At 41.9% G+C, this 14,917-nt stretch overlaps 1 protein-coding gene across 2 annotated transcripts in view; it reads right to left on the bottom strand.

Moving 5' to 3' along the window:
* Nucleotides 1-3,284: 3,284 nt before the first annotated feature.
* ZMYND12 (zinc finger MYND-type containing 12) overlaps nucleotides 3,285-14,917 on the bottom strand; it is a 36,697-nt gene continuing 25,064 nt past the window's right edge. Inside the window, exons 4-8 of one of the 2 annotated variants that reach the window (XM_030537796.1) lie at nucleotides 14,640-14,809; nucleotides 12,090-12,212; nucleotides 10,582-10,702; nucleotides 6,099-6,244; nucleotides 3,285-3,540 (exon numbers count right to left, since the gene is read on the bottom strand). In XM_030537796.1, coding sequence (XP_030393656.1) covers nucleotides 3,421-3,540; nucleotides 6,099-6,244; nucleotides 10,582-10,702; nucleotides 12,090-12,212; nucleotides 14,640-14,809 — 680 coding nt within the window. In that variant the 3' untranslated portion in view covers nucleotides 3,285-3,420. The remainder of the gene's footprint in view (nucleotides 3,541-6,098; nucleotides 6,245-10,581; nucleotides 10,703-12,089; nucleotides 12,213-14,639; nucleotides 14,810-14,917) is intronic. The other variant, XM_030537797.1, reaches the window with a different exon arrangement.

Raw genomic sequence — 14,917 nt, forward strand, 5'->3', positions numbered from 1 at the left:
AAGGTCTAGGATGGGGCACCAACTGCCAGACTTCTTTCTTGCCAGGAAGTAGTGAGAGTAGAAACTGTGTCCTCTGTGTTGTGGAGGGACTGGTTCTATGGCTCCCAGTTGAAAATGATGTTTCCATGCCCTCTCCATCCAGTACGGGCTCATGAGAGGGTCCCTGAAGAGGGACGGGGAGGGGGGTTGGTGGGGTGGTATAGCTAGGAAGGGGATGGAGTAACCTTCCTTTACTATTTCTAGGACCCATCTGTCCGAAGTAATGAGCATACAAGATGGAAAAAATGGAGCTAGGCGATTGCCAAACTGTTGGTGTGTAGATGGCGTTACAGATGGTAGGGGCAACTGAAGCAGGCAGGAGGTTCTCTGGAGCTTGACCACCTTTAAATTTGCTGCTTATTAAAGGGTGTTTGGGAAAGTGTCCCTCGTGCAGGCGATTGTCTGTGCCTGTTGAGAAGTCCGTGATGATGGTGCTGTGGGTAGTATGGCTGAGGATGAGATTGAGGAGGGAGCTGATATTTCCCTGGTCTCTGTTTTAGCTGTGGTGTGTACATACCAAGGGATTTTAGAGTGGTTTGGGAGTCTTTCAGTGAGTGTAAGGAGTTGTCCGTTCACTCAGAAAAGAGTTTTTGTCCCTCGAATAGGAGGTCCTCAACTGTATTTTGCACCTCCTTAGGGAATCCAGAAAGGTGCAGCCACGATGCACGTCACATTACTACCACAGCAGCAATGGATTGGGCAGATGTGTCAGCACAGTCCAGAGAGGCCTGCAGGGCCTTGCAGGCTATTACGTGGCCTTCCGAAATGAGGGGCAGGAACTATTCCCTTTTCTCCTCTGGCAGATCCTAGCAAAGTTCCTCCAGCTCAGAATAATTTTTATAATCGTATTTGGCCATAAGGGCCTCATAGTTGGAAATTCGAAATTGGAGGGTAGCAGATGAATAGGATTTTCTGCCCAGGAGATCTAAACATTTCCAGTCTTGGTCAGGATAGCCAGATCGGGATTGGCATTGACGTCCCTTCTCTTGCACTTCATTAACCCTAAGGGAATTTGGCGCAGGTTGTGAAAATAAAAACTATGCATTTTTTGCAGGTACATAATATTTCCTATCCACTCGTTTGCATGTAGGGGGGATAGAGGCTGGAGTCTGCCAAAGAGGGTTTGCAGGTTCAAGCAGGACACCGTTAATAGATGGGGCAATTTTTGTTGTTGAGGAGGTATGGAGAATGTCAATCAGTTCACGTTATTGTTCCTTGATCACCTCAAGTGGGATGTTTAGGGAATTAGCATCAGCCACTTTATGAAACAACTCCTGAAAGTGATGAAAATCATCAGCCACTGTGGGGGAAGGTGATGGCATGATGGTTTCATCAGGTGAAGATGAAGAAAACGGGAGGACCAGATGTACCTCCTCATCCTGTTCTCCTTCCAGTTCCTCCTCCAGTGGTGGTATCTGCGCAGACTGTGGTTCTGGAGCTCGAGAGATTGTTGAGGAGGAGATTGATTGACACCAACACGTTTGCAGCAGTGGGGGATTATCGAAACGTGCCCTATGCAGGACCCTGGGGTCCCAATATGTCTAATTAGGGGAAAGGGAATATATGATTGCATCCGTGGAGGCCCCTGAAAAGCTGGGTGCCTGAACTGCGGCAGGATAAGGCTAGTAAGTTGATGTCAATTGCCCTGATGTTGATGAGGCAAGAGAGTCTTGATAATCACTCTTGTCCTCCTGGACATCACTAAGGAAAGGAGGTGCTGTCCCTGTGGGAGAGCGTGAAAAGTGTCTTGATTGAGAAGTGGGTGAGACTTGGGACACCTCCTGTCTGAGGAGTGGAGAATTCAGTGTCAGATATAGTGAGGTCTGACCAGGGCCGGCTCCAGCTTTTTTGCTGCCCCAAGCGGCGGAAAAAAAAAAAAATAAAGAAAAACCCAATTGAGCTGCCGCTGAAGTGCCGCCGAAGAGGAAGACAGGGAGTGAAGGACCCACCGCCGAGTTGCCGCTGAACACTGAAGTGACAACGACGATGACGACCCGGACGTGCTGCCCCAACAACGCACAGACTGTCGCTCCTTTCTATTGGCCGCCCCAGGCACCTGCTTCCTTCGCTGAGTCTGTGTGAATTCCTGTGGGCAATCACTCCTCAGGGCCTGTGCTGAGCATGGTGCCGAGGTGTGATATGGAAGAGAGTCAGCAGATGGCGCCAGGGCGCTTTTCGGAGCCATAGCCTTTGTAGGAGTCAACGCTGTCAGGGACAAGGGCTACACTGGAGCCAGCTGTTTTGCTGGTGTCGGTGCTGAGGGTGGTACCAGCCTTGTCTTTGGCACCAGAAACAGACCTGGAGCGCCAGGGAGGCAAAGGGATCGCTTTGGTCGCCCACAACAGGAGGTGATGCCGATAGCGACTGTTTCACATGGGCACGGTCCTTACACTTAGGCCTTGCAAACTTCCAGAGTGCGGTCGCCACTTGCTTCTCTGCTGTCAATGCAGCTCTCATTCTGGGGTCCTTGTGCTTATGGGCCGAGGCGAGCTCAGCACACAGATCCAGGAACGTAACCTTTTGCATCCAAACCTGCATTACTATGTGACCCCACTACCCAGTGCTTGTTTCTCAGGCCCAGAAGTGCTGTTCCTTGGTCTGCAGCTTCTCTGTGAAGCCACCAACAACCTAGAATTCTTTTTCACTGTATCCTACAGTAAACTGTCCTCAAAGAAACTATCATGTCCCTCACTGTCACTTCCTCTGGGTCTGCAAATACAGGACAATTGCGTGTCTGGGGCTCCATGCTTCTGTTAGAGCAGGGATGGGCAAACTACTGCCTGTGGGCCAGATCCAGCCTGCGAGCTGTTTTAAGCCAGCCTGCGAGCTCCCACTAGGGAGCAGGATATGGAGCTTGCTCCGCTCCAACACTACAGCCAGGGCTCAGGGTTGGGGGCCATACCACACAGCTCCCAGAAGCCATGGCATGACCCCGCTCCGGCTCCTACGAGTTCCAATGGCCTCCCTCTGGCACTCCAGTCGGAGCTGCAGGGGCGGTGCCTGAGACATTTGAAGAAAAGAACAAGGACACAACATTCATCTCCACCACTGAAATATACTGTACTAAGAGAGCTTTTCAGAGGGACAGCATGGAGAAATGGTAGCATATTTTACTTGTTCATAGTATTGGGTACACATCTGTTTTATAGTTGTTAACCCTGTTTTGATCATATTCTCATTTCCTACTCTGCTACATTGTTATATATTACCACCATCCATATAAAATAAAATCAGCTACAATAAACTAAAACTGGCAAAGTGTAATTTTAATAAAAGCAAACAAATATACAGAGAATGTTTCTAGACAGGTGATACCAGGCAAAAGTACGACATTCATAATGCCATCTAGTTGAAAAGATAAAGAGGTGAAGAAACTGGACGCTATTTTGTGTAGAAAAGTTTGGATTTAATATATTTTAATAGATGATGAATAGCTTCGGATGCATCTTGGTTTGGCAGCTGTTTGGTTATTAGAAAAGCTTTCATCCCAAGTTCATGAGCCTGAAATGACATTTAAAAAAATATACAGAATAACTGCCATGAAATAGTGACACAGCCTTTTCTCACGAGGGTAGGAAAACTATAGACGGGATCTTCGGAACTGTCAGACTGGGTAAGAGCCATTATCCTGTTTCAGAGAGCAGCCAGCACAAGCTGCTTCGGAGAAAGTTGTAAGTAACCTCCTAGTGGACAAGTATTGAATAACATGCCCACTGGAAAATTTCTTCACGATCCCATTGGTTAATAGATGGTTTATGCAATGAGGCAGGAGGGTTTATATCCCTTCTAAAATCAGAGGGCCAAACTTTCTACTGAGGTAAACTGGGACATCTACATCAACTTCAATGGAGCTGAGCTGCTTTTCATCAGTGGACAATGTAGGTTATATATTATTATGGATTAACATTATTAATCCCATCCAATATAGCTGTAGATGTTCTCATTATCTTTATCAGTGTCCAAGCTTTGATTTCTGCAGAACTCTTGGCCTCAATGCTATCATAGGGCAATGAGTTCCATAGGCTAATTTTGCATTGTGTAAAAAAACATTTCCTTTTCTAAGCTTTAAATGTGTGGCCTTTCAATTTCATTGAGTATGCCTTTGTTTCATAGACTCATAAATGTTAAGGCCAAAACACCAACAGATCATCCAGTCTGACCTTCTGCATAACACAGCCCAGAGAATTTCACCCCTGCAGTGAGCCCAATAACTTGTGTTTGGCTAAAGTAGTTTCCAGAAAGGCATCCCGTTTTGATCTGATGGAGAATCCACCATTTCCTCTGATAGTTTGTTCCAATGGTTAATCTCCCTCACTGTTAAAAAAAATTGTGCCTTATATCTAATTTGAATGTGTGTGACTTTAATTGCCAGCTATTGCTTTTTGTTCTGCCTTTCTCTGCTAGACCGAAGAGCCCAGCAGTACCTGGTATTTTCTCCTTGTGAAGGTATTTGTACAGTAATCAAGTCACTTGTCAATCTATACTGACTGAGCTCTTTAAAGGCATTTCCCCAGCTCTCAAATAACTTCTGTGGCTCTTTTCTGCACTCACTCCACTTTTTCAACAGCCTTTTAAAGATCTGAGATATCAGAACTGTACCCAGTATTCCAGTATTGGGCTCATGAATGCTGTATGCAGAGGCGAACCCTACTATGACTACTATATCCAAAGATTGCACTGACCCTTTTTGCCACAGCATTGCACTGGGAGCTCATATTGATTTGCTTGTCCACTATGATCCCTAAGTCCTTTTCAGAGTCACTGCTTTCTAAGACACAATCCCCTATTCTGTACGTATAGCCTACATTCTTTGTAACCAGTTGTATGACCTCACAGTTGGCAGTATTAAAACATTTTGTCTGAATGGGCACAGCTCACCAAGATTGTTCTTTATGACTGCCATGTCCTCATCATTTACCACTCCATCAATCTCTGTGTCATAATCACATTTTATGATTCCCCCCGATTACAAATACTTTTCTGGATCTATCAGTTAGTCAATTCTCAATCCATTTAACATTTGCTTCATTTATACTGTATCATGCAAATTTTTAATCAAAATGTCATGCAGTGCTAATTCAAACATCTTTAAAAGTCTTTGTTCTTGTATTTACATTTTCTATTTGTTATTTTGCACAACTCTACCATCTGGCTTCCTCTCCAAACTAAACATTCACAGTTGTTTCTGTCTCTGTTCACAAGGAAGTCTTACCCATCTCTTAGTTTCAACTTGTGCAACCTTAACTCTGCCCCCTTGGTTGTAAATATTCTGATACAGTCTTGAATAACAGGATCACATACTGTTACTGTGACATGACCTCATCCTGATGCACAAATCACCCCAACCTTATCAGTAATACACCCCAGCCTCACTCATGCACAAAAGCCAAGACTTTTACAAGTGATTGATGATTTTGGATGCCCAACTTGAGACAAATTAAAGGGGTCTGATTTTCAGATGGGCAGTGCTCAGCACTTTCCAAAAATCAATCCCCTTTAAAATATCAATGTGCAAACATTTGACACATTTGAAAATATTAACCCTTTGCTCTCAAATACACTACTGTAAATTCAAAATTGACTTCAGCGGACTGAATGAATCCACATTTCCACCATGAGAACTGCAAAAAAAATGGCCCAAAATCAGGCACTCATTTGTAGAACCCTTGTCTCATTCACTGCACAATATCCAACCTGCGTGCTGAATGACGAAAAGTGGTAGGTAATCATGCATTTAAGACTGCATTGTAATGCACATGCACAAAGGCACAGCATCTAAGCTGTATAAGGAACTTTAGTTTGCCATTACCTGACTTTTGAGTATTTTGTTTGTATCTTTAACATTAACATCGTATTTTTAAATTTAATTTCCTAAGTATTTAAAATTAATAAATAAATACTGGAAAGTGGCTTTATTTGCTAGAAAGCAGTAGAATACTGTTTTCCATTAATTATGCAGTCTCCGAGGCAAGGGCTCCTGCATTTAATGATATTGTGTGAATCAAAAATATAGTGGTTTAATTAAAAACAAAAACAAACAATCACTGAGTCGAACTTGCCTTTGGGAAATCAAATATCAAGTAATGAAGCATTGCAAGAGCATGTACAACATTGGCAGTTTTCGCAGGTTGTTGCTTTGGTGCCTGTTCTCTGATATCTAATATTGCGTTCAGTACTTGACTTGCTTCGGCTTGCTGAGCTTCATCTATATTGAGAATGAAACATTTAAGATGGATGAATAGCATACAAGATAACGTACTACTAAAACAAGCTAACTATCTGTTCTATTTAGGCATTTATGCTTCACATCACACTATCTGACTTCCATACAAATTCTAAAAGTAAACATTTTAAAATCTCTATCTTTTCACCCTCAAATGGCAAGTTTGCTGTTTCAGCCTCTTCTCTGACGTGCGTCACAAGTCAATATCTAGATTATTCAGTCATTTAACTGCTGCATCATCAAGGATAGCAAAATGCTGCAATCTACCCTCTAATCTTCTTATTGTGCACTCCTCCATGTTTGACCATCTGCATCGCTGGCCTGCAGTCATGCTGTGAAAACTGGGCTACATTACATTTCTGCACTGTGGCAGTCACTCTGGCCATTCCAGTCAGCAGCCTGTTAATCCTAGTTCAAGATCTATATCCCAGGTTGCAAAGGGTGGGTGTAAATTAAAGCTTCTGAAATTTGTTTGCATGTCTGTCTCTAGATCCTAAAGTTGCTGCCACTCTATAAGAATGTAACTGTCACCCTGATGTACTGTTGTACCAATATTGGCACTGGGCTGGCACAACTGGACATGAATGCAGGAACGGCCATTGCAAAAGGATTTTGCCCAAGTTAGTTGTGGCAAGTCAGCAGGAACTGCAGGTGCAGGGGGTTTTCTTCTGTAAGTGAGCCAATCTTTTTATAGGAAGTCTGTGTTGCTTATTGATACTTATTGGAATCATTGTCAGTCTTGTGTGCAGGCTGTTTTCAATCTGTCATAGCCCTCCAGGCAGTTTTAAGGGTAATGACATTGGGTCAAAGTTTTGAGGGAGCTATATGAGCCAACACATATAATCAGATGTTAATGTGTGGCTAAGGCAACCGCTAACAAAACAGGTGGCTGTATTCATCTCTGAATCAACGAGATGTACATGCCAACTTCTGCCCCAAACTGCAGCACAACATTCTGCTAGAGCAAGTACCAGCACCAGGACTGAGGTTCATAAAACATCTGCCTCTGCTCCCCAGGAGGCTCCTGCTAGCTTCTGGATCAAGGTAGTGCAGGAGATGATCTTTTTCTTTAAGTGTTCTAGATGGGAACCTGTATGTTAGACTACGGTCCAGTTTGACTCCTAAATAAGTGACAACTGGCTAAAAGGGAGTGGAAAATCAAAAGAACAGACTGTAAGGGGTTGATTGGCCAGACAATTGTTCAAAACGAACATTTCAGCCACCATATTAGACTCACTTAAAGTCTCCACTAACAATGGTAAATGGCCAGCGCATTCAGGTCTTAGCTGAGTGATCTTTCCATACCATATAGATGGTTACCCACATCAGCAAGACAGATATCATTTGCATATACGTACTTACTGATCTTAGCTGTTGATAAGTCATAAGTATATATGTTGAAAAAGAAAGACGGTAGAATGGAACCTTGTGGGAGTCTGTTACAGAGATGCCTAAGCAAACTTGACTGTTTCCAGTTTGCAAGGTGACGCTCTGATTCATTATCATTTCCATGATGAACCGCACCATGGGCTTACTGGGAATAGTCTGCAACAACCTGACAGCTCCACATGCCAGACATTGTCACACACAGCTGACAGGTCAACCATAACGGCACCAACTTTTTAAAAAGCATCTTCGATGTCTGGTGTTAGGCGAATGACTTAATTTTGCATACATCATCCTGATCTGAAACCAGCCTGAACAAAGGGGAATTGTAGTTCAATAACCTCACTGATGTGCATCAGAATCAGTCTCTTTATAAGCATGTATCTGACACACAGGAGACAGATGGGTCAATAGCTCTAGGGATCTCCCAGTAATTTTCCTCATTTCAGAATTGCTACAACCTTTGGTTTGGGCCAGATTTTTGGGATGTAGTTGTCTTGGAAAACATCAGTTGAGGAACTAAAGCTGCCAGCTTTTGACTTTCAGGCCTTGGTGAAGTAGGAACTTGATATGGATATCAATTATAATCTAGGCCTGGAGCCTTTCCCATTTTCATAAGCTTAATGACCTGGTCCAGTTCTTTGTCTGAAAAAGCAGCCATCAGGTTTGAATCCACACTAGGAGCCTGTCATCTCTCTGTAACCTCAGTTTTGACCACACAGCTGAAAGATTTACTCCGATTCTGTGCACGGTCATTAGCTACTAGCTGGAATGCAACAGCATTTGCAATGACTGAAAACTCCTTTTTGCTGAGACTGGAAACTCCAAAAAGTGTTTTTATGGTCTGCCAGGCTTTCCAGCTAAAATGAATTAAATTCATCTTTGTGCCTGTCTCTCTCCGTCGATTGTGCCTGGTTTGATCCAGCAGCTGAATTAGTTACTTGCTTCTATTAAAGGCCTCCTGTTCATTGGGCAGGAGGGATAGCTCAGTGGTTTGAGCATTGGCCTGCTAAACCCCAGGTTATGAGTTCAATCCTTGAGGGGGCCACTTAGGAATCTGGGGCAAAAATCAGTACTTAGTCCTGCTAGTGAAGGCAGGGAGGCTGGATTCAACGACCTTTCAAGATCCCTTCCAGTTCTAGGAGATAGGTATAGCTCCAATTATTAAAATGGGAGGGGAGGGATAGCTCAGTGGTTTGAGCATTGGCCTGCTAAACCCAGGGTTGTGAATTCAATCCTTGAGGGGGCCATTTAGGAAACTGGGGTAAAAATCTCTCTGGGGATTGGCCCTGCTTTAAGCAGGGGGTTGGACTAGATAATCTCCTAAGGTCCCTTCCAACCCTGATATTCTATGATTACCTGCAGAGTACACTTCCTGACAAAGCTAACTGCCTCTGATGACCACTGTTGATGATAGCCTCCAGGAATCTTTTTCTTAGCAGCTGTTTGAACTAATTTGCAGAAAATTTGGTAGGAGTCATTTATATTGGCTGGACATTACAAGTCCAATTCAGCCAGTTCACTAATAGATGGCTCTAGCTCTGCTTGAAAGACCTCCTACCAGGCATTCCAAAAATGCCACTCAGCCTTCTGTAGGCTGTTTGTTTCTGATTTCCACAGGCCTGGGGTGATCAAGGATGGCCAAGGCTAAGACTTTGGAAAAGCTTCAAGCATCTTCCACTCTGCCACCACTGGCAACACTTGCCTGGAAGATGAAAAGATGATGTGGAGTAAAGAGACTGTTGCCCATCTGCTATGTTAAATATGGAGGTTTGGTTTGGGTTTTAGAGGAGTAGTAGGTCTGTGACTGTGGCCCACTCCATTAGACTCTCTCTCTCTCTGTTGTTGTCATCAGGATATCCTCAATTGACATGGCAAGAACTGAAGTTGCCACAATAGATAGTTGTGGTGAAACACTGGTGGTGGAGTGTGTCTCCTGAAGCAAGATGAAATGTGCCTTCAAGGTCTGTAAAATGCAGCACCTTGAGAACTGGCTCTGGAATAGGGTTTGCGGTGCTGGCCCTGAAAGGGGCCCCATTGGAGGATGGCTCTTTAGGGCTGATTGTCACTTAGAATGCAAACCTGTGTTCTGCATTTTTTCTGCTTTCCTTTCACTTTTGCTATCCCAGGGGATACCATGAGAAGTCAATAGATACGTTTCTGCTTCTAAGAAGTTGCACTATAGAAGTAATTTATACTGCTACACATCATTGTACTGTCTGTCCTGAAACAACAAGTCTTGCATTACTGTGATTATTGAAGCTGGTAACATGCAGCAACTTCTTAGTGCAAGATTTTTGCAATAGTTTATGATAAATGGAAGTAATGTCACACAAACATACAGTGAAACATCATCCTGTCCTCTCTGATAATACTCACAGAATCATAGCCATTGGAGATGGAAAAGACAAGCTAGGGCATCTACTCTGTCTTGTCTCCCATCAGTGCAGAACTGTTCCATATAAAGCAGTACATTTGCTAGCATTTAATTTATATGATGGGGCTCCCACAACCCCTGTTCTCAGACTATTATACAGATTAATATATGCCACTTCCAGAACATATTTGTTCATAGGGTTCTACTGGTTAAGGAGATAAGGGGCCATATACATACCTCAACAGGCTGAAACTTCACTTTAGTGGGTTTCAACTTAAATAAGAAAAATGTAAATAACTGAAAATGTTTCAATGTAAACTAATTTCTGAAAGATAGAGGCATCAAAATCTCAATTCTTAAAGCTAATGGCTCAAAGAGACCCCACTGGATTTAGCCTATAGAAATGTCAGACTTCCAAGACTCGTATAAAAATAAACAGCGGACAAGACTAGAGAACATTCTATGGCTCCTTCCCTTCAAACTATTCTGTGTTCTATGAATAATAATAATAATAATAATAATAATTAATAATAATAATACTGAAAACTGGATTTACTCAGAGATTCTTCACTGATTTCCTCTTCTTCAGACAATATATTAATTTCTGCTGGAGACGTGAGAGTTTGTGATTGGACTTGAATCAGTCTACTGAAATGGGCATGCCAGATATCAGTTACCTATTGAGAAGGAAAGAGAATTAACATACAAAATTATATTATTACACAATATTTAAAAAAGGCATGCGCTTTACCCTTTCCTTTTCCTCATTTTCCAGTACATTGCTCAGTACAGTCTTAAATGATTCAAGTGACTGAGCCACCACCGATTATTCCATGTTCTACCAGCTCTCATCATTATGAATTTTTTATTCAAATGTTCATCTTAAACTTTGCTCAATTCCATTCTATTCTCCTAAGCCCATCTTCCCTGGCTAAGATGCTCATTAGACTCATCTCCCTTAGCTGTGGGACTGTTTAACCATAATGCAAATATATTAATAGCAAAATTGGTTTTTATAACAGGGTTTGGCTGAGCTATATAGACAGGTGGGGAACAAAGAGTGTTAACTCCATGTTTAAAATAATGTTTGAGGCTAGGTGATCTCAAGAATATATTTTAAATACAGGATTAACATGATTTGGCCCCATAAACAGGTAAAATTGTTAGCAATTTGCTTTGCTTTGACTGTTTGAACCATGTTTAAAGCCATTTTTAAAGACAGTTTTAAAGCCAGTGAAGACTGGAACAATCTAAATGATTCTTGTCCTTGATGTCTATGGTAAAGCTGTGAAAAAATTCACTAAGAAGCCTTCACCATCTCATAATCAGCTGGAGTTTGTTAACACTACAACTGCACTCCTGCAAGGAAGTAGGCTTGCAGGATCCAGTCGTAGGGAATAGCAGCATCTATCACCCAGCAAGTTACCAGTACAACCCTCAATGTTGCTCTAAAGCTTGGGTTATAAAATGTCTTCACTGAGTTTCATTTGTACTATTTAATAAGGTAGGTTAATGTACTGAATAAAATGTGGGATACGATTCTGGGATCACAACTGCATACATTCTCAATGCGGGATATACTGACTCAACATATTAAACTGTACATTTTAAAATGTATTTAAATTAGAAAAGTGAATAACCACCTTACTCCTTAAGAAAAATTACTGCAAATTCAAATATAAATTTTTAAAAGGTCTATGTTTACATCTTTTTTAAAATCTGATTTTTTTAATTGATCTTTCTTTATCCTGGTTGTAACTCCGAGAAATATTTGAATAAGAAGTAGCTTACTTTCATGCTAATAATAATGTCTTGTTTTAAGTCCTGGCTCAGCAGAGCACTGAAGCACATACATAACTTTAGCACGTGAGCAGTCCCATTAGCTGCAATGGGACACAAAGTTAAACACATATTAAAAGTGTTTGCAAGATTGGGGCATAAAGTGGCACTTTCACACTTGGCCCAGGGTCATTATAACATTAAGGGGAGTCGATAACACACAAACATTGAGAATAACCTCAAAAGAGCTTGTAAATATCAGATAAATTTACTGGTGCTACTAACCTCAGTATATAGTGAGTCTGCAATGTCCATTTTGTTTTGACGAAAGAACACATTAGCCATGTGGAAATAACCTCCAGATGTACTAATGTCATGTGTTCCAAATGCACAACTGGCAAAGTAAATCTGAAATATGTATTAAAATATAATCATATAAACTTAATATTCACATCAAAATAAGTTTGGGGATAGGTTTATTAACTTGAAGATTAGCAATATTTTATTTATTTCTTCTATCTCCACCCAATATTAGATGCAAAATTAATTATATTTAATTCCAAGTTTAAAATGTTGCACCATTCTCCCTTTTTCCACAAAGGACTGAAACCTCCCTCATGTCCCTAGCTAGGAATACTCCTGGTCCAGAGGCATAGAGATGGCAAAGTTGGCTCCTAAGAATCCCTGAACAGGGGCTCAGCGGAAACATCGTCACAGCATGCTGCACTCTAGCTATCCTCTCAACTGCTGTTTGGTTTTTAAGGAACTCTAGCCAGATGGCAAGGATTAGAGCAGCCCCTAGGCAGCTTTAGCATGCACCAGGAACAGGCAGAGAATAGAGAGCCATTACTAACTCCCTGACAGGCCCCCAGGTTTGGGAGGCCCAATGGAAACTGGATACAGCAGAGACTCTTCCCCATTACGCTTACAGACTAAATATACATGGCTGCAGTTTATAACTGCCAGGACCTGATTTTAGTCACCTCATGTCCTCATTTACAACTGTGCAAAGTGGGTGTGAAATGTTGTCAAATCAGGGTAGTAATGGACCAGTGTAAATGACAACACTGCATACACACAAGGTACAACACAGTGGTAAATCTGAGTCAGTATCTCTGAAATTAATAAGAACAAAACTATTGGATGGAGAGAAAGAAAGGTTACTTAGTAACTATAGTTGTTAGAGGGCTCTCTCTTCACCATCTCCCCTGGTTCTTGTCACGCAGACAGAAAGCAAAAGACCAGACGTCTGAAGTGCGGGCAATGCAATGTTTATTGGGGTTAGTTTCCAGCAAGCCTGTATACCATAATTCTGACACCACAGAGCCTTGTTTCCTAGTGTCCCATCTCCCCACTCCTCAGTAGGCATAATTATACCTGAAATGCATGCCCACAGTGCCACCCCTTATAACTTATGGTCATGTTCCATTTTGGGGGGGGGGTCGTGAGTCTGGGGTCTTCATCTCACCCCTTTTGTACCCCATGGGAGGGGTAAGGCGTGAGGTTTGCTATGGTCAGGAGCAGGCATTTCTTTGATCTTTTAGTGTTTTACCTTCCCCCCAATCTCCCCTTACCCCTCCCAACTGGTTGCTTCCCTTGCCTTGAGATAGGAGTTGAGGCAGTCTTCAAGTGTGCGCTCATATATTATACTCCCACCATGCCCAGTAACACTTCAACTGCTATTATCTGTTCCCATTATACTAACAAACCCATCTGGCTTGGGCAAAAGCAACGTACACAGTGTCTTTGTCCTTTCTTTACACATATGTATGTATGTTTATCATAAAATAAAACAGGCAGGCAAAACCCGAAATACTATCTCAGGCAAAAATACAGACCTGAATCCTACATTGGCACTAGCACTCCTAACAATCACTCAACTGGACTGACACCACTGATCCACACTCAAGGGAGCAGCTAAGTGATAACCCAGGCAAAGCAGTGGCCATTAGAGCTGTGTGCATTCTCTCTTGCAACAATGAAAGTGTGGACCAGAGACCATGGACTTAATACATCTTCCAGTAAAGCCTATGGAGAGTCTTTAGAAGGAACTGGATCAGGTCCTGTATAAGAGCAGCAGCCCTGACCTTGTTCCAGTTACTTTCTATTTAATCAGAATCCCCTCAGTATACTCTGAAGGAATAAGGCAGGTGGGTGAGGGCAGATCTGTACTGACAATCACTCAAGGAAATACAGTTATTAAGAAAGTAACTTTTCTCTTAGTACTGACAGCAAAGCCCACACTTGGGAGATTAAAGAGCAGCAACATCTCCTCCTAAGGAGGGGCATCTGAGAACAGTTAAAGTTTGCAGGACTACTCTCCCAAAGGATCATGTGGCAAAAAATGTATGGGGAAAATATTATGGAAGCAGTTTTATAAATAGTGCAATAAATAGTGTAACTTGTCTAACAAAAATGATCAAGAAATAAGATCGTTGCTCTGCGCTAACAAAAATGATCAAGAAATAAGATCGTTGCAGGTATAAAATGGACTACTTGTTTAATGATAGGCAACTACAAAAGGTTGCAGCAGGAATGTATATCTCAACTGAATAGAAAGGCTGATAAGTGTTATTTAATAATACTATAAAAAAAGCATAGGGAATACACAATTCACAGAAATAAGAGTAATTACTAGAACACAACTTTGGATAAGTACCGACATGTTGTCTGTTGTATCTATCTAGCACAGGTTTTTCAGAGGTGATTCTTAGCATGGTATCTAAAATCTGTACTAGAATCTAAGTGTCTGTTGGGGTTTCCTAACAATTTCTACATTGACTGTATACAATTATTAGAAATTTTTCTTCTACTTCTGTATTTTATTCTACGTACATCAGTAGCCAGGTGGTATAAAGACTCTTCAAAATTTCCTTTAGCAGCATAGAGGAGACCCAGGTTACGATGCAATTTAGACTGAATGCCATTACTGCAGTCAGAAGTTTTGAGGACAATCCATTGAGCTTGTGAGAGGTATTCCTCTGCCTGGGTAAGACGGCCAAGACCTGAAATTATATTTCAAGGGAAAAGAGGACAAATGTTGTCAGCAATTTTTTAGAAGCTTAGAGAATATAGCTCTTTGTGCCATTCAAACAGTTGGACTAGGATGCCGT

Source organism: Gopherus evgoodei, chromosome 18 (assembly GCF_007399415.2).
Source record: "Gopherus evgoodei ecotype Sinaloan lineage chromosome 18, rGopEvg1_v1.p, whole genome shotgun sequence".
Lineage (NCBI taxonomy): Eukaryota > Metazoa > Chordata > Testudines > Testudinidae > Gopherus > Gopherus evgoodei.